Genomic DNA, 27664 nt, shown 5'->3' on the forward strand with positions numbered 1-27664 from the left:
CTTGCTACTCAAAAGATAATCTATTAATTTGTCTGTGTATTTATCTTATATCCAATAATCTTACTAAAGCCCCTATTAATTCTGGTAGAAAAGTGTTCAAGAATCACTTAGATTTTCCTAGATCATGCATGAGCAATCTGAAAGTAATATTATGTCTTCTTAATCTACCAATTATATTAACAATATCTTGCACTTGCAAAAACATTAAAAAATTTTGTTAATAGAAGATATCAATCACTTTTTCCTGATTTTAATAGGAATGGCTTTAAACATTTTAAATAATATTTAGTAAATAGTCATTATCATATTTAGATTGTTTTCTGATATACATTTTCTTTCTCAGTTTCATTAGGGCTGGATACTAAAATTTGTAATATGTTTTTTTCTACATTTATTGATATATTCACATGATTTTCCTATTTTTAATTTGGTGATATAATTTATTTTATAGGAAGATATCTTAATATCAAGTCATCTTTAGCATCCATAAATAAATTATAAGCGGTCCACACTATACAGCTAACCCTTGAAAAACATGGAGGTTAATACACATATAATTTCTAGTCGGCCTTCCATATCCAAGCTTCCTCCACATTTGTAATTTCGACCAACCGCAGACTCTGTGGTACTCTAGTATTTACTATCAAAAAATACTGGCTGATAAGTGGACCCCCACAGTTCAAATCTCTGTTGTTCAAGAGTCAATTGTACAGTTCTTTCATTACATTGTTGGATTATGTTGGTTAAAGTTTTAGTTAGAATTTTGTGCCTATATTGTTAACTGAAATTTGTCTTCTACAGTTTTATTTTTCCAGTATCTTTTTTCATACTATGAAGGGTGTATAAAGTGAACTGGGAGAGGTTTTCATCATTTTTAATGTACCAGAGAAATATCAGCAACATTTGAATTATCCACTCTCAATATATTAGAAAGAACCCAGACAGTGCTTTTTAATTTTTTTTCCAAATTTTTAACAAATGTTCCTGTCAAATGCTTCTACTTCACCTTAAGTGTGAATGTTTGTAATTTATACAGCTATAACACCATTAATTTCCTCTATGAATTCACGTTTGTTACACATGTTCAGAAGCAACTGCTGAGACAAGCACTGGCCCAGGATGGGTCTTTCACTCGGTCTCCCCTGTGAGGATCCAAGAAGAAAACTGTATTCTCCCTCAGTTCCTCATCTACCACCTCAAGGTTAAAGAAACTTCATGCCGCTTGTTCAGCTTCTCTCTAGAAACCTAAAGGATCTTATCTACCATAGGAGTTTTCATTTCCAGTTAACTAGCTCTGTCTTGCCTAGAGGGCAAAAATCCTTCACTATTTACTTTATTGGGAAACTATCAAAGCCAAGGCTACAGAGTCTTGCACTATCTGCCTAGAATCCCCATGATTCTCTCACAAATTTATTTTTAATTTTTTGATAATACATGTTTGCTAAGACCATGCTGCCATTTAACCTACACAGTTTCCCATGACTAACATTTTAAAATGGTACCTTCCTCACACCACTCCTAGGTTTAACCTACCTCAAATTCCGCATGTCTGTGAATATCCTCTGCTCGCTGCCTGCTCAGGATAAATTCAGCTTCATTTGCTACTCTTACTAGGTGATCCTTCATAGTTTGGCTAAGCAACCTATAAAGAGATAAACATAGTCAAATAAATATATGTATACACACGACATATATGATTATTCATTGCTCAAAGGTGGTATATTTTATTACTTGGGAGAGGGAAGAACATTTACTCTCCTTTTCTGACATCATACCAAATGAAGGACCGTTATTTTTCACTAAATAATTGAAGAACATAACAGCAAAAAAGTTATCCTTCTGGCAACAGCAGATTTGCTTTTATCAAACTAACTATCCAAGAAAAGCAACTGAAAATGCTAGATTAAATTTATCTTTTAATCTTTTTTAAGGTATTGGAGAGTTTCCAAGGTAGCCAAGATTTAAACAGCCAGGATCCTAGAGAAGATGTTCAGCATGACCTTTCCCATTGACACATTTGCTTTTAACAGACGGGAACAGAGAAGCTAAACAGAGCTGTTATAAGTCTTATAGAGCTAGGAGACAAATATTGAATTTTATAACCTGTCAAGGTAGAGGAATCCTAGTAGTTTACCGAGGCTTACTAAGGGAGCCCAAGTATACCCCAGGAAACAGACAACAGTTCTCAAAAACATGAAAACAGACCCTCAAACAACACTATGGGATTTACACATAGATTAACTGGCAGCCAAATAACTAAACAAAATTTTCAGAATCTCATACGATGAGAAGAAAAAAAAACATAAAGAACAGTGCTGTAGACTCATTCTAAAACCTTGGGCTTTACAAAGGCCTAGAAGGGCTGCGAGATAGGAGTAGGCAAACTGTAAATAAGGCAAACTCTCACAAAGATTTTAAAAATTCCACCTTTGAATCAGCTCAGTCTTAAATGAACATAATTGGCACCTAATTTAACTGTTAATCAAAAATCAAAAGGAAATCCTCTCTACAGGAAGATATCATCATCTAGACACTGTTAAATATAATTTCCTGCATTATTAAATACAATGTCCAACATTCAATCACAAATGAACATGACATATACATGCTACTATATAATAAAATAAATAACTAATAAGTACCTACTGTATAGCACAGGGAACTCTACTCAATACTCTGTAATGACCTGTATGGGAAAAGAATCTAAAAGAGAGTGGATATATGTATATGTATAACTGATTCACTTTGCTGTACAGCAGGAACTAACACAACACTGTAAATCAACTATAATCCAATACAATATATGTTTTTAAATCACCAGTGAACAGGTAAAATAAGAGACAACACCAAGTGAATGATAACCAAACAGAAGCCAACTCAAAGAAAATCAAGATAGTAAAATTTCGATAGCCTCATCCATCAAAGGGCAGACAGCAGAGGCAAGAAGAACTACAATCCTGTAGCCTGCAGAACGAAAACCGCAATCACAGAAAGATGGACAAAATGAAAAGGCAGAGGACCATGTCCAGATGAAGGAACAAGATAAAACCCCAGAAAAACAACTAAATGAAGTGGAGATAGGCAACCTTCCAGAAAAAGAATTCAGAATGATACTGAAGATGATCCAAGACCTCAGAAAAAGAATGGAGGCAGAGATCGAGAAGGTGCAAGAAATGTTTAACAAAGACCTAGAAGAATTAAAGAACAAACAAACAGAGGTGAACAATACAATAAACGAAATGAAAAATATACTAGAAGGAATCAATAGCAGAATCACTGAGGCAGAAGAATGGATAAGTGACCTGGAAGACAGAATGCTGGAAATCACTGCTGTGGAACAGAATAAAGAAAAAAGAATGAAAAGAAATGAAGACAGCCCAAGAGACCTCTGGGACAACATTAAATGCAACAACATTAACATTTTAGGGTCCCGGAATGAGAAGAGAGAAAGAAAGGACCTGAGAAAATATATGAAGAGATTATACTTGAAAACTTCCCTAACATGGGAAAGGAAATAGCCACCCAATTCCAGAAGTGCAGAGAGTCCCAGGCAGGATAAACCCAAGGAGAAACATGCCAAGACACATAGTAATAAAACTGGCAAAAATTAAAGACAAAGAAAAATTATTGAAAGCAACAAGGGAAAAACAACAAATAACATACAAGGGAACTCCCATAAGGTTAACAGCTGATTTCTCAGCAGAAACTCTGCAAGCCAGAAGGGAGTGGCACAATATATTTAAAGTGATGAAAGGGAAGAGTCTACAACCAAGAATACTCTACCCAGCAAGGATCTCATTCAGATTTTTTTTTTTTCGGTATGTGGGCCTCTCACTGCTGTGCCCTCTCCCGTTGCAGAGCACAGGCTCCGGACGTGCAGGCTCAGCGGCCATGGCTCACAGGCCCAGCCGCTCCATGGCATGTGGGATCTTCCCAGACCGGGGCACAAACCCGTGTCCCCTGCATTGGCAGGCAGACTCTCAACCACTGCGCCACCAGAGAAGCCCCTCATTCAGATTTGATGGAGAAATCAAAAGCTTTACAGACAAGCAAGAGCTAAGACAATTCAGCACCACCAAACCAGCTCTACAACAAATGTTAAAGGAATTTCTCTAAGTTCCTTTCAAGAGAAAAAAAAGGACCTACAAAAACAAACCCAAAACAATTAAGAAAATGGCAACAGGAACATATATATAATTACCTTAAATGTGAATGGATTAAACGTGCCAACCAAAAGGCACAGGCTCGCTGAATGGATACAAAAACAAGACCCACCTGTATGCTGTCTACAAGAGACACAGTTCAGACCTAGAGACACATACAGACTAAAAGTGAGGGGATGGAAAAAGATATTCCATGCAAATGGAAATCAAAAGAAAGCTGGAGTAGCAATACTCCTATCAGATAAAATAGACTTTAAGATAATGAATGTTACAAGAGACAAGGAAGGACACTACATAATGATCAAGGGATCAATCCAAGAAGACGATATAACAATTATAAATATATATGCACCGAACAGAGGAGCAAGCAACTCAATACATAAGGCAACTGCTAATAGCTATAAAAGAGGAAATCGACAGTAACATAATAATAGTGGGGAACTTTAACACCTCACTTACACCAATGGACAGATCATCCAAACAGAAAATAAGGAAACACAAGCTTTAAATGACACAATAGATCAGATAGTTTTAATTGATATGTATAAGACATTTCACCCAAAAACAGCAGATTATATTTTCTTCTCAAGTGCACATGGAACATTCTGCAGGATAGATCACATCTTGGGTCCCAAATCAAGCTTTGGTAAATTTAAGAAAATTAAAATGATATCGAGCATATTTTCTGACCACAACGCTAGGAGACTAGAAATAAATTACAAGGAAAAAACCATAAAAAACACAAACGCATGGAGGCTAAACAATACGCTACTAAATAACCAAGAGATCACTGAAGAAATCAAACAGGAAATAAAAAAATACGTAGAACCGAATGACAATGAGAATACAATCTAAGAGAGAAGTTTATAGCAATACAATCTTACCTCAAGAAACAACACAAATCTCAGCTAAACAATCTAACCTTACACTACACCTAACGGAACTAGAGAAAGAAGAACAAACAAAACCCAAAGTCAGTAGAAGGAAAGAAATCATAAAGATCAGAGCAGAAATAAAGGAAATAGAAACAAACAAACAAAAAACAACTGCAAAGATCAATAAAAGCCAGTTCTTTGAGAAGATAAACAAAATTGGTAAACCTTTAGTCAGATTCATCAAGAAAGAGTGAAGGACTCAAATCAGTAAAATTAGAAATGAAAAAAGAGAAGTTACAACAGACACCATAGAAATATAAAGCATCATAAGAGACTATTACAAGCAACTATATACCAATAAATGGACAACCTGGAAGAAATGAACAAATTCTTAGAAAGGTATAACCTTCTAACATTGAACTAGGAAGAAACAAAATATGAACAGACCAATCACAAGTAATGAAATTGAAACTGTGATTAAAAATCTTCCAACAAAGATAGTAAAGTTTCATAGTGAAACCATGCAGGACCCTGTGGCACTCCTGGGTACAGAAGCCTTCCTGTGTCCCCCGTTCCTTGTTTGTATGGAACACACTCCAGCCTCCATGGCCTTCCCTAAGTTCCAAAGGGGAGATTCAAGCAGTTGCTAATCAGGGAAGGTAGAGGATGCAGATACAAGGGAGGAGCTGCCGAAAAACAACAGCGCAGCTTTGGGGCAGGGTCCTGGTTCTGTCTCAAGTGATATACAGAACAATATCTTTTGTACTCTTTATAGAACTAAAGCCTCCAACAAATGGAAGATGTCGGCATTCTTCATTCCAGAGAAGAGCACCAGTGGCCAGATTAAAGGAACCAGACAAGCTCATCAAGAAATTACCAGAGACCAGATTAAAGGGGTCTGTGCAAATCCTGATCTTATCAGTGACCCTGCTGTTGAACAATTGCTATACAAACTCCTCACCAAATCCTCCCAGGTTGGGACACACAGTTTTCGAGGGCAGGAGCCCACTGTGTCCCCCTTTGCCTGGCAAAGCAATAAAGCTATTATTTTCTACTTCACCCCAAACTCTGTCTCTGAGATTCGATTTGGTTCTAGTGCACAGAGGGCAAGTTTTTGGCATCATAACGAATCCCAATCCCAATCTTAGCAGGTCTTTCTGTGTAATTTGCCAACTTTATTCTAAAAGTTATAGGACAATGTAAAGAACAAAGAATACCTGAGACACTCTTGAAGAAGGGAAAAGAGGAGGAATAATAATCAGAATCCTAATAGAGGACTTACACTATCAAATGTTAGGATTGATTATAAAGATACAGTAATTAAGACAATGTGGTACTGAGGCAAAGACAGATGAACAGACCAATGAAACAGAAAAGAATGTGCTGAAACAAATATATATATATATTTAATATATAAATAATTATATACAAATATTTAATATGGAAATATATTTTTACAAAAATGTTTAATATACATATATATATATCATATTTTTCACCAGATTCTGTATTTACTGCAATAAGAGGAAGATGGAGTATTTCAAGAACTGGTCCTGCATCAATCAACTGATGTGCACATGGACAAAATTAACCCTGACTACTATCTCAAACCATACAAACAGATCAATTCTAAATGGATCATAGACAAGACCTAAACACTTCTAGAAGGTTACATAAGAGAGTATCTTCATGACTTAGTTTAAAATAAAGATTTCTTTAACAAAATATAAAGTACACATGCCATAAAGAAGAAAATTGATAAAAATTAATGATTTATGCTTATGAAAGCCAACATTAAGAGAATTAAAAGCCAAACTTTAGTAAGGGAGATTTGGAATATTTATAGTCAATAAGGAAATTATATCTGAAATACATAAGAAAATCTTAGAAATAAAGAAAAGGCAATAATCACAATAAATAAAAACAACCAAATACACAAATAAGCACTTCACAAAAGATTTCCAAATGGCAAATAAGTTCATGAAAAGGTGTTGAGGTGTTCAGGATTACTAATCATCATGGAGATACAAATTAAAACCATAAAAAATATACTACACCCCACCAGAATCACTATTTTTTAAAAAATAAGACTCTAGTATCAAAATTTGGCAAGGATATGAAACTACAAGGACTCTCACAATCACAAAATATACTTAACAGAATGTTTATAGCAACTTTATTTATAATAGCCAAACACTAGCAACTAATAAAACACTAAAAAGAAACAACTACTGTTATGCACAAGAAAATTAATTTCACTAACAGTGTTAAGCAAAGGCACACCAAAGAATATATACCATATGAATCATCTTGTATAAAAAAGATTTTGGGGGACCTCCCTGGTGGCGCAGTGGTTGGGAATCCGCCTGCCAATGTAGGGGACGCAGGTTTGGATCCCTGGTCCAGGAGGATCCCACATGCCACGGAGCAGCTAAGCCCATGCACAACTACAGAGGCTGCACACCACAACTACTGAAGGCCATGCACCTAGAGCGTGCTCCACAACAAGAGAAGCCACTGCAATGAGAAGCTGGCACACCCCCAACGAAGAGTAGCCCCTGCTTTCCTGCACGCAGCAACGAAGACCCAACACAGCCAAAATGCTAATAAAATTAATATTTAAAAAAATCTTCTCTATAAAAAAATGTTTTTAAACTAATTTATGGTAATAGAAGTCAGGAGTTTAACAGATGATTAACTTTGGTGATACTACAGACCTCTCCATATAATGATTCATACTGAACGCTAGTAATGATCATACACTTTTATTAAACATTGCAAAAAAATACCCTGAATATATAAACGATTGACCCATTCTTGGTAAATGCTTCCATACTACCATTCACCTACCATAAATACCAACAGAATGATTCATTTTATCGAAATGGGAGTCTTCTGGAATATGTTATGTAAAAGTCTTCTAAACTCCCTTCTTTAAAGGAATTGGAGAGACAGAATGGGCAGGGCTACGATTATGTTCTTTATGTCAATAGCAAGAGTAGCTAAACTGCAATTAGATAATGCCCACCTATAAAAGTTAGACCCAACAGTCATCAACAATGGCATGTCTACAGACATTCCATGAGGTTCTTGCATCTCTTCGTAGCAACTGTTTAAAAATAAATAAATAAATAAATAAATTTCTTTATTCATTTATGGCTACACTGGGTCTTCATTGTTGCACACAGGCTTTCTTTCTCTAGTTGCAGCGAGCTGGGGCTACTCTTCATTGCAGTGTGCGGGCTTCTCATTGCAGTGGTTTCTCTTGCTGTGGAGCATGGGTCTAGGTCCGCAGGCTCAGTAGCTGTGGTGCACGGCCTTAGTTGCTCCGCGGCATGTGGGATCTTCCCAGACCAGGGCTTAAACCCATGTCCCCTGCATTGGCAAGTGGATTCTTAACCACTGTGCCACCAGGGAAGTCCCTGTAGCAACATTTTTCTCAAAAATATAAACTAACACAGATGTAGAAAACAAACACGGTTACCAAGGGGAGGGGGGAGGGATTCATGGGGAGACTGGGATTGACATATACACACTACTATATATAAAATAGATACCTAATAAGACCCTACTGTGTAGCAGAGTACTGAGCAGTATCTCTACTCAATACCCTGTAATGGCCTATATGGGAAAAGAATCTAAAAAAGAGTGGATATATGTATATGTATAACTGATTCACTTTGCTGTACACTTGAAACTAACACTACATTGTAAATCAATTACTGTATACTCCAATAAATATTAATTTTAAAAATATGTATAAATTCAGTATGCATAGATACAAAGCAATTGATACAAAGCAATTGTTACACTCCTAGTAACTTGCCATATGAATATGTCCTCGCAAGTGCAGAAAGATGTGTGTGTGTACAAGGAAGTTCCCTATAACACTTAATAAGAGTGAAAAACTGAAAGAATCAAAATATACAATCATATAATGAGACAGATTCTTCTGAATTAACAACAGAAGTTTTTCCACAATATATTATTAAGTGGAAAAAATTTTTGAAGAATATTATTTACAATATGAGTTTGGGAAAAATATGAAAGGAAATATACCAAATTTCCAGTCATTGAGAATAAGGTCAGAATTACTAGAATTATGGCATGTGAGCCAAATCTTGCCTGCCAACTATTCTTGTTAATAATGTTTTATTGGAACAAAGCCATGCCATGCCATGCCCATCTGTTTAACTATTATCTATGGCTGTTATCACATTATAATACTAAAGTTGAGTAGTAGTGACAGAGACCATATGGCCTGCAAAGTCTAAAATACTTACTATCTGGCCCTTTACAAAAAAAAGTGTTCCACCCCCTTCCCTAGAAAGTTAGGCTATATGTCCTCCTCCTCATATTTCCCTATTGTTCTAAGTTTTACAACAAGCAATAATTAAAAGAAAGGAAAAGAGAAAATCCCTAAGGAAAATAAAAAGGCTTCCTGCTCTTCTACCACTTTTTCCATATCTCTATTAAGTTCATATACACTACTTATAATTTGATTCCAGGTCTGTCAGACCCTCTCCATTAATCCCAAACTGTCTCCCAGTCACTTTAGAAGTTAATGCAATGTCCTATCTATGACTTTTCGGTAACATCATTAGGGTAAACAGTAAACATTCAGGCATTATAGGTAAAAACAATCCCTAGTGCAATTTTAAAACCTGCTAATGAATAACTTCCTATGACTCTACAGACAGAGAAAGCAACTGCTTTCATAGTGTAGATGTGAAATATTGGTTTGTGCTTTAGTTACTCTCTAGAGACCAAAAACCACATTGTGAATTTAACATCAATATACTGCCTCACAGCACTCTAATATTAATTGAATTGATTAGTCACTGGCACACCAGCCTCTCAGTCCCCAAACAAGCAACCTCAAAGTTATTCTAGTCCCTCCCTCCTCGCTACCACCTTCCTCCAGGTCCCTAATCAATCAGCAAATACGGCCAATATCTCCTCCATAATATTTCCAGATTTAATTTATGCTCTCAATTTCACCATGTCCTAAAATATCAAGCCTTAACCATTTCATACACAATATAACTGAATAAGTCTTCTGAGTATTTACTCTGATCTATTAACATTTTTGTGCACGATTCCCTCTGCCTTTTGAAACACTGTCAAATATCTATTCAATACCTACTATGCTATAAAGATGCTAAGCACTGGAGATGAACTTTCCTTATATTTTAGTTGGAGAGGAAGAGAACACTCTGAGGTCCTCTCCAGCTTTAAATACGAATAGGTGTGCTACAGTGGATACACTCTAAGGCGACCTCCAATGAGTCAAGGTCTCGTATGACCCCATTCCACTGAGTTTAACCTGGGCAGAATCTTGGACCTGGCTCTAGGAAATAGAATATGGCAAAGATGATGGGATAGAAATTCCTTAATTAGGTTACTTTCTATAGCAAAGATGATGGGATAGACACTCCTGTGATATGTCACATTATATAGGTTCTGCCTTGGCTGACAAGAGATTCTCCCACCAGCCTTGAAAAAGTAAACTGCCATGGCGTGAGAGGGCCATGTGACAAGGAGCTAGGATAGCCTCTAGGAGCTGAGATCAGATCCTAGTGACAGCCAGCAAGAAAATGGAGACGTCGGTCCTAAAGGTGAAAGGAACTGAATTCTGCCAACAACCATGTGAGCTTATAAGAGGACTCCAACCTCCAGAGAAGAACACAGCTTGTCTAATACTGTTATTGCAGACTTGTAAAATTCTCAGTTGAGGGTCCACTTGAGCTGTGCCCAGATGCCTGACCCAAAGAAATTATAAGATAGAAAATGTATGTTGTTTCAAGCTACAACGTTTGTGGGAATTTGTTATGTACCTATATATAAGAAATACAAATACAGTTAGGACATAAGAATACATGTGCTATCATAATTCAGTAGAAGCCAAGACCCCTATGAGCTCCTCTAGATAAAAAAAAGAAAAAGCACCAACAGAGAGCTCGAGCATAAAGATGAGCCTTAAATCAAGGGCAAAAGCACAAAGAAGAGGAAATGTCATTGTGGACAACAGCATGAACAAAAAGTTATGAAGAGGGGAAAAAATGTATTATATTTTGAAGAGAACCAAAACACCCCTTCCTGCCATTTTTTTTCAAGATGGACACAATGAACAGATATCTAGATAGATAGATCATACTGTCTGGTTTTGTTTTGTTTTGGTGCTTTGCATAAAGTTAACATATGATGTAAAAAAAAAAAAAATCATGCAACACTTAAATAATGAAGCAACAATGGAAAGGCCCCAACCCCCTTTCCTATCCATCTTTCAGAATAATCCACACAACCATTAACAGTTTATGTTCCTGTCCTTACATTTTTCTAAACTTATAAAAACATACATGGTATCTGTGGTATACATGTGTATATATAGTAAATATGTATATGTTTATATAAATATTTATGTACACATGTATAAAGCAGTCATACTATACAAAGCTATTTATTTTACTTAATGGTGCACCATTATCATACAGAGAACTTTTGAGGGTGGAATGTAACATAATTTATGAAACTAGTCCCTTATTCAGAGATCACGCATTCTTTCCTCCTCTACGCTGACTGCTGACATCACTGCTATTTACCTAGTTACTGAAGCTAGAAATATCAGTCATATTTGACTCTTCCTTCCTCATCATCCTTCACTTTCAATAGACCAAGTACTTTCCATTCTACCTCTGCAATAACTCTAAAAGCTGTTTCTCTCTGTAACATTTTCCAGTGCCTCAGGCACTCAACATCATGGCTTCAATTTTTACAACAGCCTCCAATCAAACGTCCTTCCATTAATCTCATTATTCCAGCCAATGCTTCATCAGGGTCATTTTTCTGAAATGAAAATCTGGTCATCACTGTACACTTTTTAAGTTTTAACTACCTTCCCACGATCTCCAGAAATTTTGCTACTCCTTTATACCGTAAGACTGCTTTCTCAAACTTTATACCTGTACTTTTATACCACTTTACATCTGTCCCTACTATTCTCTCAGCCAGGAAACACATCACTTCTTATTCCATCTTGCTTATCTTATTAATCCTTCAAAGCAAAACTCAAGATTTAACTACATAAAACCTTTCTGATCCTACATATGTTTTCCCTCCACAGAACTAAAAACCAAAAGGTACATATGCCTCTTTTGTGGTACTTACTATACTGTATCATTCTGTTTGACACCATCTCAATTATATGTTTACAAGTCTGTTTTCCATTCCAGATTGCACCAACCTTGAGTAAATTATCCTTATCTCCAGATACAGAACAGTGCCTGATCACTGCTCGGTGACTAGCAGTGCTTGCATGGAAAATAAACTCTGAAAATAAAACACTTTGAACGTTTGCTTATGCCAGGCAATTCTAGGCTACTATATGTGAGGAATACAAAGATACATAGAACTGTCCACAGAGAGTTTACAATCTAACATAGGAAGTTACGACTACATGCAAATAGCAAGGTAACTGTTATAAGTACCTTAAGGTTCTTAAAACATTTTCTTCTCTTATCTTCTTCAATGCGATATAGCACATTCCTGGTTCTTCTCCTTAGTAGCTGCTTCTTCACTGTCTCCTTTCCTACTGCCTCCTTCTTGTACTACTTCTAAATTTTTTTTTTCTTTTGTGGTACGTGGGCCTCTCACTGTTGTGGCCTCTCCCGTTGCAGAGCGCAGGCTCTGGACACACAGGCTCAGTGGCCATGGCTCACGGGCCCAGCCGCTCCGCGGCATGTGGGATCTTCCCAGACCGGGGCACGAACCCGTGTCCCCTGCATCGGCAGGTGGATTCTCAACCACTGCGCCACCAGGGAAGCCCTACCTCTAAATTTTGTAGTTTCCCAGGGCACAGAGTTCTGTGCCCTTTCCTCTAAATTATTTCACCCATCCTACAGCCTTCAACTCTCACCTGCATATGCTGATTCCTCTATCTCTAACCCTACTCTTGGTTCCCTGTACTTTCAACCCACATAGTCAACTGTCAAACTGAAATCTTCACTTGTATACTAAATGGGCATTTCAAATTTAACATTTCCAAAACAGAACTCTTGATTTTACCTACCCACTGTCAATAAAAACTCTTCCCCTATCCCTACCTCATTTTTTCCTACTTCAATAAATAGCTCCGAAGTCCCCTTAAGTATAACCCTAGGATTAATTCTTGATTTATCTTTCCCTCACCTCCAAATTCAAATCATGAAGGCAAGTTCTACTGCTTTAACTCTTAAATATATCACATATCACCACTGCTATCACATCAGTCTAAGCCACCTTCACCTCTTGCCTGAAATATTTCAGTATTATCTTCACTGATATATCTGCTTCCATTCTTGCCCCATACCCTGACCCTATCACAATTCATTCTTTTTTTATTTTTTTTCCCCCTTTTGGCCACACTGTGTGGCTTGTGGGATCTTAGTTCCCTGACCAGAGATTGAACTTGGGCCCTCAGCAGTGAAAGCGTGGAGTCCTAACCACTGAACCGCCAGGGAATTCCCCACAACTCATTCATTCTTTTAAAAACATAGCTCATGGTGTACAGAAAAGTGCATAACCACATGCAAATGAATGATGTTGGACCTTTATCTTAGACCATGTATAAAAATTGACTCATATGGATTAAAGATCTAAATATAATACCTACAAATATAAAACTCTTAGAAGAAAACATAGGTGAAAAGCTTCATAACCTCTGATTTGGCAATGATTTCTTGGATATGACACCAAGAGCACAGGCAACAAAAGAAAAAAAATAATTAAACGACTTCACAATTTAAAACTTCTATGCATCAAAGGACATAATCAACAAAGTAAAAAGGCAACCCACAGCATGGGAAAAAATATTTGTAAATCATATACCTGATAATGGGTTAATATCCAAAATATATAAAAAACTCCTACAACTCAACAGCAATAAAAAATAAATAATTCAAAACTGGGCAAACTACTGAATAGCTATTTCTCTAGAGAAGATATAAAATAGCTAATAACACAAGAAAAGAGGCTAAACATCACTAATCATTACAGAAATGCCAAATGAAAACCGCAATGAAATACTACCTCACACTCATTAGGATGGCTACTATCAAAAAAAACCCAGAAAATTAATGCTGGCAAGGATATGGAGAAATTGAAACCCTTGTGCACTGTGGGTGGGAATGTAAAATTGTGCAGCCACTAAGGAAAGCAGTATGGCAGTTCTTCATATTTAATTTAAAAAATTAAAATATGATCCATATCTCATATGAATAATACCTGTGTCATATGACCAGCAATTCCATTTCCGGGTATATAGCCAAAGAATCCAAAGCAGGGGCTAGCAGCATTACTCACAAAAACCAAAAGGTGGAAGCAACTCAGTGTCCATCAATGGGTGAAATGATAAGTAAAATGAGGTATATACATATGATGGAATATTACTCAGCCTTTAAAAGGAAGGAAATTCTAATATGTGCTACAACATGCATGAACCCTAAACATATTATGCTAAGTGAAAAGAAGCCAGACAGTGAAGGACAAATATTGTATGATTCTACTAATATGAGATGCCTAGAATAGTCAAATTCATCAAGACAGAAAGTACAACCGTGGTTGCCAGTGGTAGGAAGGAATGGGTATAGAGTTTCAGTATAGTAAGATCAAAAGAGTTCTGGAGATGGATGCTGAAAATGGCTGTGCACGTAAAAGTGAATGTACTGGGCTTCCCTGGTGGCGCAGTGGTTGAGAGTCCGCCTGACGATGCAGGGGACACGGGTTCATGCCCCGGTCTGGGAATATCCCACATGTCGCAGAGCAGCTAGGCCCGTGAGCCATGGCTGCTGAGCCTGCACGTCCAGAGCCTGTGCTCTGCAACGGGAGAGGCCACAACAGTGAGAGGCCCTCGTACCATAAAAAAAAAAAAAAAAAAAAAAAAAAAAAAAAAAAATGTGAATGTACTTAATGCCACGGAAGTGTACACTTTAAAATGGTTAAAGTGGTTAAGTTTTACATCATGTGTATTTTACCACAGTTAAAAATAAGTAAATTAAAACCTAAAAAATAAACACTTAAATGTCACCATCAAAAAAATGAAACATAAAACCCTAAGTCACATCATGCCACTCCTCTGTTTAAAACATTGCAACATATTCTTACCAAAGAAAATTAAAACCAAATTTCTGACTACAGCCTACAAGGACCTATGCGATCAGAAACATGGATACTTTTGACATTTCCAAACCTCACTCTCTCCTTTTTAGCTCCAGCCACTCTGGCCTTTTGTTTCAAAAATTCACAGACATCATTCCCTCCTCAAGGCCTTCGTTCTTGATATTTCCTCACCTTAAAAGGTTGTGACCTACATCTCAAACTGTTTGGCTACTTCTCTTCATTCAAATTAAGTGTCAGTTCTTCACAAATCTCCTCTAGACATGCTATATTGGCTTCGCTATAAACTCTCCCCTCTTCACTCTCATAACCTTATCCTGTATTGTTTTCTTGTAGGCATTTATTACTATCTGAATTATCTTATTTGTTCATTCATTTCTTTATTATTTGTCCTCTCCTCTATGTCAGCAGTCTTATTCACATCTACATCTTCTGTCTCCAGAGCAGTGCCTGACACATAGACTACACTCAATAAGTAAGTACTAAATGAATGTTGGAAAATGAGTGCCAAAACCACCCACAATTTATTTTTTGTCCTTTCTTTACATCCAAAGTCTTAATTTCCATAAGATCCAACTGAATCTTCTTTCCCTCTAAGGAATATTCCACAATTCTATAAAGCCCTTTATTTTAGGCCAACTTATACCTAATGCTTATTTTATATATATAGCAGATATTTTACTTGTTTACACAGTATCATAAAAATTCCATTCAATTGCTACCTATATTACTCTATCCTCCGTATCATACCACAAGTGATTAAGGAAGCACATCTTTTACCTATTCTTCTTTTTTAATCAACCATAGCACCTAAGAGGTACTGTTCAGGTAGACTGTACTCCAGCAGTCTGCAACCTTTTTAGCACCAGGGACCAGTTATGGGGAAGACAATTTTTCCATGGGGGGTGGGGATGGGGTGTGTGATGATTCAGGCGGTACTACAAGCGATGGATCAGGAAGTAATGCAAGCGATGGAGGGGATGCAAGCGATGGTTCAGGCAGTAATGCTACCAATGGTTCACGTGGTAATGCGAGCAATGGGGAGCGATGGGCAGCAGAAGATGAAGCTTCGCTCGCCCTTCCGCCACTCACCTCCCGCTGTGTGGCCCAGTTCTTAACAGGCTGCGGACCAGTTTGGGACCCCAACTGTACTCAGTCATTATTTGATAAACGGATAGTTTGTGACAATGTTTAAAGTAAAGATTCTCAAGTATCTAAATGTATCTAGGTAATTTAAAGTAAAACTCTAGAGATTTTAGATTAAACAACTATGTCAGAAATATGTTTGAAAAATTTTCACTACATAATACAAAATATTACTAACCTTATTTATTTAAAAGAGTATTTTAAAATTTGATTAGAATGTATATAAAGTATTTAATATTACTTCCAAAGAAGAAAGGAAGCATAAATATTTTTCCTTCATAATTTAAAAAATTATTTTAAAATCTAATATTTCAGAAGGCCCTCACTACATGCCTCCAATTTATTTTAAATTGGACACATAAATATGACTTTTCCTTTTATTATGGAAAATATAGAAATGACTTCACAAAATAAGTAATAAGATATCTAAATGAATAAAGAACTGTTGCTTTTCTAAGGGGCCAATATTTTCCATCTATGTGCATATTTTCTCAAATATACAAATTATACAGTATTTAGCAACTGTAATTTTATCTAACAGTTGTGAAAACTATTCTTTCCAACAAAGAATTATGGGTGAGTTAAATTTTTAATTATAATAAGCAGTCTCAAAATAGTAGACTTACTATTTAGTAAATTAAATCTCTAAATGCAGAGCACAAAATGATTCACATATTTTATTATTAAGAAGAAAAACTATGTACAATTTATACCTACAGCAGAAGGAGAAATAAAAAGTGTTTGTGTCAGCCCTAGGAAACAAACAGCCCTATCAAGTGACCAACTAGGAAAGATTCATGCTACCAGCTCAATAAATAACACTAATGATGACAACCATCTCCCATAACTACATTACAGCCCATTGTCCACATCTGATTATACTAGTCTAGACCTTGGGTAAGCACATACACACATTTTCACCAAGAGTTTTCCAATATTATGCTCTGTTTCCTGGGCTTTCTGTGACCCCCATTAGCAGCAACTGTCAGATTTTCTCTACTAAACATCTTTACCATTGATGGGAAAGGAAAGTTACCACTTTTCCACACCCTAACAACTGAGAATATGGAAGCAATGTGTCTGAATTGGCAATCTCTCTAACATTATAATTTTTTTAGAATTAACTACAGAGAATTGACACAAACCAAATCTGAGAGGAAAAAGTTGTTTCCAAAGTCTTCCTTCAGTATTATCACAACTAATAAAACCTCACTTCTCAGACTCTATTTCATTTATCAACATATCCTTTATTCTTACATTGTAGAAGTATTACATAACTCTACGTGTAACTACTTCTTTGCTCACATCACACACACACACACACACACACACACACACACACACACACGATAGCCAATAAATCAGTATCACAAAAATCATTAAACTGATATCTCTCTGCTCCTTTCTGAGGTAAAGACCTCAGTAACAACTTTGAGTAAGAGACACAAAGGGTCTAACATCAGAGAATACACAGCCTGAAGTCTGAGAAAGAGCACACTGATCACTAACTAAAGAGTATTTTTAAATAAACTTTTCAGTATTCCTTAACAGGCTTCATACGTATTTACAGCCAATCTAGACCTTTCTCAGTTTAGAAACAGTCCAGGTGGTACCTACTTCTGGAGACTAATAACCCTTTACCAGGAAGACTATAATATATCAATACACTTTACAACAACTGGGATGGAAAGAACAAGTTATTTCTCCTGAAAATGTAAGAACTCAGTAACTTAATATAAGTTTCAAATTTAACATAAATGTCATAGCCTGATATGAATCTATTTTTCCAAACTTATTTTGTATAGAAATCCCTATTTGAGCATTTCAAAACAATAATTCATGGCAGTAGAGAGGCTAGAATGGAAGCAGATGGGCTCTTGGCAAGGTGGCACGTTCTAGACGAAACAAGTTCTTAGGATTATGAAATATTTATTCTCAATGTATATAAAGTGGGAGAGAAGACAGTCTTACATAAAACAGCAAAAACAGCTAGGGAAACCACTCTGCTTACTCCCTACTTGGAATACATGTTAGGATCTCTGTTACAAAATATCTACCATCTTCTATTTTCCTGTAACTGCCTTTGTCGCCACTGCTAGTTGCACTTGCATATCATTTCAGAGGAACACACCCTTTTGGATTCCACCTTGACCACCTTATTTAAAACTGCAACATCCACACCCGGGAAAGCAGCAGAGGAGGAAAGAAGCTCACACACCATGGCAGGAATCTGGGGCCCACGGAGGGCCTGAGCAGCACCAGGTAATCCCCTTTACATCTGAAAGAGCCTGAATTCAGTGATCTAAACCACTGGTATTGCAGGGTTAAAACAAAGACGTGTGGCTAACAAAGTCATGGTGCTCTGGCTGGGTGTCATGCCTCAGCCTCTGAGGCGGAAGAGCTGAGTTCAGGACACTGGACCACCAGAGACCTCTCAGACCCACGTAATATCAACTGGCGAAGGCTCTCCCAGAGATCTCCGTCTCAACGCTAAAACCCAGCTCCACTCAACAACCAGTAAGCTCCAGTACTGGACACCCCAAGCCAAACAACTACCAAGACAGTAACACAACCCCAACCGTTAGCAGAGAGGCTGCCTAAAATCATACTAAGTTCACAGATACCCCAAAACACACCACTGGACGTGGTCCTGCCCACCAGAAAGACAAGATCCAGCATCATCCACCAGAACACAGGCACCAGTCCCCTCTACCAGGAAGCCTACACAACCCACTGAACCAATCTTAGCCACCAGGGGCAGACAGCAAAAACAACGGGAACTACAAACCTGCAGCCTGCGAAAAGGAGACCCAAAACACAGTAAGTTAAGCAAAATGAGAAGACAGAGAAACACACAGCAGATGATGGAGCAAGGTAAAAACCCATCACACCAAGCAAATGAAGAGGAACTAGGCAGTCTACCTGAAAACAATTCAGAGCAATGATAGTAAAGATGATCCAAAATAGGGCTTCCCTGGTGGCACAGTGGTTAAGAATCTACCTGCCAATGCAGAGGACACGGGTTCGAGCCATGGTCTGGGAAGATCCCACATGCCATGGCACAACTAGGCCTGTGAGCCAGAACTACTGAGCCTGCACGTCTGGAGCCTGTGCTCCGCAACAAGAGAGGCCGCAACAGTGAGAGACGCGCGCACAACGATGAAGAGTGGCTGCCGCTTGCCCAAACTAGAGAAAGCCCTCGCACAGAAATGAAGACCCAACACAGCAAAAATAAATTAATTAATTGATTAATTTTTTTTAAAAAAAATCCAAAATCTTGGAAATATAATGGAGAATATAGAAGAAACATTTAAAAGGACCTAGAAGAACTAAATAGCAAACAAACAATGATGAACAACACAATAAATGAAATTTAAAATTCTCTAGAAGGAATCAATAGCAGAATAACTGAGGCAGAAGAACATATAAGTGACCTGGAACATAAAATAGTGGAAATAACTACCACAGAGCAGAATAAAGAAAAAAGAATGAAAAGAATTGAGGACAGTTTACGAGACCACTGGGACAACATTAAACATACCAACATTCAAATTATAGGGGTACCAAAAGAAGAAGAGAAAAAGAAGGGGACTGACAAAATATGTGAAGAGATTATAGCTGAAAACTACCCTAATATGGGAAAGGAAATAATCAAGTCCAGGAAGTGCAGAAACTCCCATACAGGATAAATCCAAAGAGAAACACATCAAGACACATATTAATCAAATTATCAAAAATTAAATATAAACAAAAATTATTAACCTGCTGCAAAAAATAAATAAATAAAAGAAAATTTAAAAAAAAAAAGAAAAAGAAAAAATATGAAAACCAGCAAGGGAAAAGCAACAAATAACACACAAGGGAATCCCCATAAGGTTAAGAGCTGATCTTTCAGCAAAAACACTGCAAATCAGAGAGGTGTGACAGGACATATTTAAAGTGATGAGAGGGAAAAACCTACAACCAAGATTACTTGACCCAGCAAGGATCTCATACAGATTTGACAGAGAAATTAAAACCTTTACAGACAAGCAAAAGCTAAGAGAATTCAGCACCACCAAACCAGCTTTAAAACAAACGCTAAATGAACTTCTCTAGGCAAGAAACACAAGAGAAGGAAAAGACCTACAAGAACAAACCCAAATCAATTAAGAAAATGGCAATAGGAACAAACATAGCGATAATTACCTTAAATGTAAATGGTTTAAATGCTACAACCAAAAGACACAGACTGGCTGAATGAATACAAAAACATGACCTGTGTGTATATGCTGTCTACAAGCGACCCACTTCAGATCTAGGGACACATACAGACTGAAAGTGAGGGGATGGAAAAAGATATTCCATGCAAATGGAAATCAAAAGAAAGCTGGAGTAGCACTTCTCATATCAGACAAAATACACTTTAAAATAAAGACTATCACAAGAGACAAAGAAGGACACTACATAATGATCAAGGGACCAATCCAGGAAGAAGATATAACAATTGTAAATATTTTGCACCCAAGAGAGGAGCACCTCAATACATAAGGCAAATACTAACAACTATAAAAAGGGAAATCACAAAGCACAGAGGTGAACTCCCTGTGCTATGCTGCAGCTTCCCACTAGCTATCTAATTTACATTTGGTAGAGTGTATATGTCCCTGCCACTCTCTCACATCGTCACCGCTTACCCTTCCCCCTCCCCATATCCTCAAGTCCATGCTCTAATAAGTCTGTGTTTTATTCCCGTCCTACCACTAATCTCTTCATGACATTAGAAATGCACAACCTGCCGAGACTGAACCAGGAAGAAATAGAAAATATGAACAGACCAATCACAAGCACTGAAATTGAAACTGTGATTAAAAATCTTCTAACAAACAAAAGCCCAGGACCACAGGGATTCACAGGCGAACTCTATCAAACGTTTAGAGAAGAGCTAACACTATGCTTCTCAAACCATTCCAAAATACAGCAGAGGGAGGAACACTCCGAAACTCAGTCTATGAGGTCACCATGACCCTAATACCAAAACGAGACAAAGATATCACAAAAAAAGAAAACTACAGGCCAATATCACTGATGAACATACATGCAAAAATCCTCAACAAGACACTAGCCAACAAAATGCAACAAAACATTAAAAGGATCATACAGCATGATCAAGTGGGGTTTATCCCAGGAATTCAAGGATTCCTCAATATACAAAAATCAATCAATGTGATAAACCATATAAACAAACTGAAGGAGAAAAACCATATGATCATTTCAATAGATGCAGAAAAAACTTCTGACAAAATTCAATGCCCATTTATGATTAAAAATAACCTGCATAGAGGGAACTTACCTCAACATCATAAAGGCCATATATGACAAACCCACAGCCAATATCATTCTCATTGGTGAAAAACTGAAGATCCACTAAGATCAGGAACAAGAAAAGGTTGCCCACTCTCACCACTATTCTCCAACAGTTTTGGAAGTTTTAGCCATAGCAATCAGAGAAGAAAAAGAAATAAAAGGAATGCAAATCGGAAAAGAAGAAGTAAAACTGTTACTGTTTTCAGTTAACATAATCTTATACATAGAGAATCCTAAAGATGCTACCAAAAATCTACTAGAACTAATCAATGAATTTGGTAAAGTAGCAGGATACAAAATTAATGCACAGAAATCTCTGGCATTCCTATACACCAATGATGAAGAATCTGAAAGAGAAATTAAGGAAACAATTCCATTTACCACTGCAACAAAAAGAATAAAATACCTAGGAATAAACCTACCCAGGGAGACAAAAGACCTGTATGCAGAAAACTATAACACACTGATGAAAGAAATTAAAGATGATACAAATAGATGGAGAGATATAACATGTTCTTGGATTGGAAGAATCAACATTGTGAAAATGACTCTACTACCCAAAGCAATCTACAGATTCAATGCAATCGCTATCAAACTACCAGTGTCATTTTTCATAGAACTAGAACAAAAAATTTCACAATTTATATGGAAGCACAAAAGACCCCAAATAGCCAAAGCAATCTTGAGAAAGAAAAACAGAGCTGCAGGAATCAGGCTCCCTGACTTCAAACTATACTACAAAGCTACAGTAATCAAGACAGTATGGTACTGGCACAAAACCAGAAACACAGATCAATGGAACAGGATAGAAAGCCAAGAGATAAACCCACACACATATGGTCACTTATCTTTGATAAAGGAGGCAAGATTATACAATGGAGAAAAGACAGCCTCTTCAATAAGTGTGGCTGGGAAAACTGGACAGCTACATGTAAAAGAATAAAATTAGAACACTCCCTAACACCATATACAAAAATAAACTCAAAATGGATTAAAGACCTAAATGTAAGGCCAGACACTATAAAACTCTTAGAGGAAAACATAGGCACAACACTCTATGACATAAATCACAGCAAGATCCTTTTTGACCCACCTCCTAGATAAATGGAAAGAAAAACAAAAATAAACAAATGGGACCGAATGAAACTTAAAAGCTTTTGCACAGCAAAGGAAACCATAAACAAGACCAAAACACAACCCTCAGAATGGGAGAAAATATTTGCAAATGAAGCAACAGACAAAGGATTATTATCCAAAATATAAAGGCAGCTCATGCAACTCAATACCACAAAAACAAACAACCCAATCCAAAAATGGGCAGAAGACGTAAAGAGACATTTCTCCAAAGAGATATACAGATTGCCAACAAACACATGAAAAGATGCTCAACATCATTAATCATTAGAGAAATGCAAATCAAAACTACAGTGAGGTATCATTTCACACCAGTCAGAATGGCCATCATCAAAAAGTCTACAAACAATAAATGCTGGACAGGGTGTGGAGAAAAGGGAATCCTTTTGCACTGTTGGTGGGAATGTAAACTGATACAGCCATTATGGAGAACAATATGGAGGTTCCTTAATAAACTAAAAACAGAACTACCATATGACCCAGCAATCCCACTACTGGGCATATACCCTGAGAAAATCATAATTCAAAATAAGTCATGTACCACAATGTTCATTGCAGCTCTTTACAACAGCCAGGACATGGAAGCAACTTAAGTGTTGATCAACAGATGAATGGATAAAGAAGATGTGGCACATATATACAATGGAATATTACTCAGCTGCAGAAAGAAATGAAATTGACTTATTTGTAGTAGGTGGATGGACCTAGAGTCTGTCATACAGAGTGAAGTAAGTCAGAAAGAGAAAAACAAATACCATATGCTAACACATATACATGGAATCTTAGGAAAAAAATGGTTCTGAAAAACCTAGGTGCAGGACAGGAATAGAGATGCAGACATAGAGAATGGACTTGAGGACACGGGGATGAGGAAGGGTAAGCGGGGACGAAGTGAGAGAGTGGCATGGACATACATACACTACCAAATGTAAAACAGATAGCTAGTTGGAAGGAGCCGTGTAGCACAAGGAGAACAGCTCAGTGCTTTGTGACCACCTAGAGGGGTGGGAGGGAGACACAAGAGACTGGGGATATGTGGATATATGTATACATATAGCTGATTCACTTTGTTATAAAGCGGAAACTAACACACTATTGTAAAGCAATTATACTACAATAAAGATGTTAAAAAAAAAACAACAAAGGAAAACAAAAGAAAAATCCTAATGTGGAAGAAGTTCTGCAAGAATATATAATAACCAACTATAGTATAGGGAAAACGAAGACTTTTCACTTCCTAAGTTAAATATTGTTTAAAAAACTTAATAGGAACTTTTCATGACCAAAATTTTAAATAAAAATAAAATTTGAAAACTGAAAGAAAAAAAGTTGCAACATCCCTTGCCCCACACTGTATCTATTCTCTTTAATTCGAATGTTTTAACCTTCTCATTTCACTTATCACTTTCTGACCTAATATGAAGTTTTTAACTTCTTTATCGTCTATCTATGCCAATTAAAATAAACTATAAGAGGGTGGGAATGTCTACTGTATCCACTGTTGAACCCCCAGAACAGCATATAGTAGGCATTCATAAATAATTTCTAAATGAATGAAGTGAACTGACTCTGTCTTCATCTTATTTTCATTTAATTCTTCTCAAAGTTTAGCTGTCTTTCCTTTCTCTCCCACCCCTAATTTGCCTCTCTTTTTCTATACTCATTTTCATTTAATATAGTAAATTATTCCATTTATATATAAACCCTTGTAGTTTTTAATGACGCATAAGGTTATGAAACTTCTATACAAACACAAGCATATTCTACAGGCATTCTGAATCCACACCACATTTTCTGAAAATTATATACTTATCCTTGCTGAGAATGGTCAACTGCAATGCCAAACACATAAAGCCCTTAAACCTTGTGCAATTTAGCATTTTTAGGGAGTTAAAGACATAATTTAAATGCAGCACCAATATTTTACATTGATCACAACAAAACAAGGCTAAAAAGTAACCACAGAAAACTGAGATCAAGCTGGAAAATTAAAAGTGAAAAATAATTTGACCATATGACTGTTTTAAACCAAAACACATGAAGAAATGAAATAAGAAAAATGTGTGTATCCTAATTAAGGGGAGAAAATTCTAGTCCTCTTTAATAAGCCATTAAACGTTCAAAAATAATAAACAGTAATTTAAATAACCTAATCTTCAAGAGGAAAGAAGAGCACATACCTCTTTCTAAACACTCCACACAAATTTCTACATCAATTCAATCTAGAGTAAATGGAGATGAAAGCCTCCTCTCAACAAATCTTTGAAACAATCACCTCTTACTCTACCCCAAAAATAAGATCATATCCAAACAACTGTTCATAATATTTAATTGGAATCTTACTACACATATAATTTTAAAATTTAACTGGAAAGCATATGACTCTTTAAGAAACACTCCCGAGTTTCCAAGAGATAACTTTGATTTAGACTATATCTTTGGTTGGCTCAGATAATAATATATCTTAGCTACACTGTTTACATAAGTGCAACAAATACCTTGGTCTTTTACCAAAATATAATCCAAATAATAGCCAAGTGGGTCAGAATAAAATGAAATGTGTTTTTGCTCTCTCTCCCTCCCTCCCTTCTCCCTCTTTGCCTTCCCTTCCATTCAGTCTTCTACTAACTTATTCAATAGATATTTATTAGGAATCTATGACTCTTGGAGTGAAAGAAAATGCTGGAGCTACTAAATAAATGTTCAGAAAGCACAACTGCAATCTAAACAGTTGAATTCTGAAGAGACAGACAAGTGTATTAGTACTAGAAACATGTCTTTTATGAGGCTATTTACATATTTGCATACAAGTCTGAATTATTGCTGTAATAAGCAGATACTGACCATCCCCAGGGGATAATTAAGCAATGTGTCCAACAGTATATGGAACAATCTGCCCTTTCTGTCCTTTTCAAGTCTGGCAAAAAGGAAAGAGTCCTAGGAGGAAATTTAAGAGTAAAATCCTAGGAGGCTATAGAAGTTCTCAAAATGTATTTTTAATAAACAAAGCCCAATACTTTAAATATAGGTCATTTTATAATCACTTATCTATTTAAAATATTATAATTCAAAATGAGAATTTATATCTTAAAAAATTTAACAGATATTATTCCTTTAAACTAGGTTCCACAGTCTACTACTTTGCTGATTTTTACCATCAAAAATTTTTAACCTTTGATTGGCCAATGGAATCATGTCTCTTTTCAACTTTATAAATGAGGAGACAAATTAAAAATCTGCTTAACGAAGACAGGATCCCTTGACATTTTAAGCTATAAAAATTTTACTTATAGGAAATCTGCACTGATCTTTCAGAATCTCAGAGTATAAAAAAATTAGGACCACCTAAATACATAAAATGTGCAAGATGATCAATATTTAGCCATTACATTGTTCCTTCTAACACAAGTCAAACAAGTGAAGTTATAAGACTTAGTAATGCTCACAGAGCAGCTACCTTGATCAAAACTGCCGAGAACATCAGGGGCTTAAAATACATGAAAAAATATTTGTTGGATGGATGGCAGACAGGCTGGAAGGAAGAAAGAAGGCTACCTAGCAGCTGGATCTATTTCTGCTGGCAAAATTAACACCCATATTAAGATACTAAAATTTTTAAAAGAGAGATCAATAAAACCATTAAGCGATAATAGGAATAAGAAGAAAGGCAAAATATGAAATCTAAACCCCTTTATACAAATGAGAAAAGACTTTTAAGGTTCACTGATAAAGAATTTTATTTAAATATACAAGCAACAGTTCTACTGGAATTAGTTTAATTAAATTCATTTTTCAATTAAATATATCTTAAGGTGAAAGAAAAAGCAACTAACATAAAATGAAATCGGGTACACAAATAAATCAACTGAAGCCCTACCAAGCCTGAATTTAGAACAGATTTTCCTATTCCCTATTAATGTGGTGCCACAGCATCACAGAACATTCTAAAAGAATGCTTTAATATTCTTTAAAGAATTTAAAACTGTTTAAAGAAACTGTGTCTTTCAGAACAAATAACACTTTTAGATCCATTATTTGCATATTTGAAAAGTCAATTGATGATGATGATTCAATATATCACAAAATATCCATAAACAAAAATTATGATCCAGAAATGACAATGTTACTACTCACAAAATGTGGAAATTTAATTTTTAAAACTTATATCTTTTATTAATGTTTATATATTTTACTTTGTCTTGGTAAAAATTGCCAAAGGAACATAACTTCATTATGTCAGTGATTACTGGTTATTTTACTTCTATAAAAAATCTGTTTAAAATGGAATGTTTATAAGAAAAATACAAATAATTCATCTCAAAACTATCAAAACAATGTATTTACAGAGAAAGTATCTAATCAATTAAACAGGTAAGTTAAGAAAAACATTTCTACCAAACAATTACTTATGACTGACCTAAGTTAATTGATTTACTAATGATACCCATCAAATCTGATAAACCCTATGCTGTAGTGTCTCTCAGTCTGTAAAGGTCTACATGTTATTTACACTAATAAAACATTAATCAAGGACCAAATTTATGGCAGCTACTCTATAAATGGGGTCAAGGCAGGTCAGACTTACATAAAAAGAGAAAAAAAGGTTGGTCTCTGCAGTGAAAAGAAAACCCTTATTACTTATTCTTCCTGCCCCTGGGATTAAGTCCAGTAGTTGAACACTGCTACACAAATACATCCATTGCTATGTAAACTCATTTAACCTCAATGTATTAAATATTTATAAAAGGAAAGTCAAACCTACTGATTTTAGAAAAATAAATCTCTAAATTGTCCCTTTAAAATATATTTTACTCTCTAAAGAAAGAGAGAATAAAAATTTCAAATATT

At 36.1% G+C, this 27664-nt stretch overlaps 1 protein-coding gene across 2 annotated transcripts in view; it reads right to left on the reverse strand.

Annotated features, from left to right (window-relative positions):
* LRBA (LPS responsive beige-like anchor protein) overlaps positions 1 to 27664 on the reverse strand; it is a 721911-nt gene that overhangs the window by 441629 nt on the left and 252618 nt on the right. For both annotated transcript variants that reach the window (XM_059066707.2, XM_059066706.2), the window contains exon 35: positions 1534 to 1642. In XM_059066707.2, coding sequence (XP_058922690.1) covers positions 1534 to 1642 — 109 coding nt within the window. The remainder of the gene's footprint in view (positions 1 to 1533; positions 1643 to 27664) is intronic.

This window comes from Kogia breviceps, chromosome 6, assembly GCF_026419965.1.
Source record: "Kogia breviceps isolate mKogBre1 chromosome 6, mKogBre1 haplotype 1, whole genome shotgun sequence".
NCBI classification, from domain to species: domain Eukaryota; kingdom Metazoa; phylum Chordata; class Mammalia; order Artiodactyla; family Physeteridae; genus Kogia; species Kogia breviceps.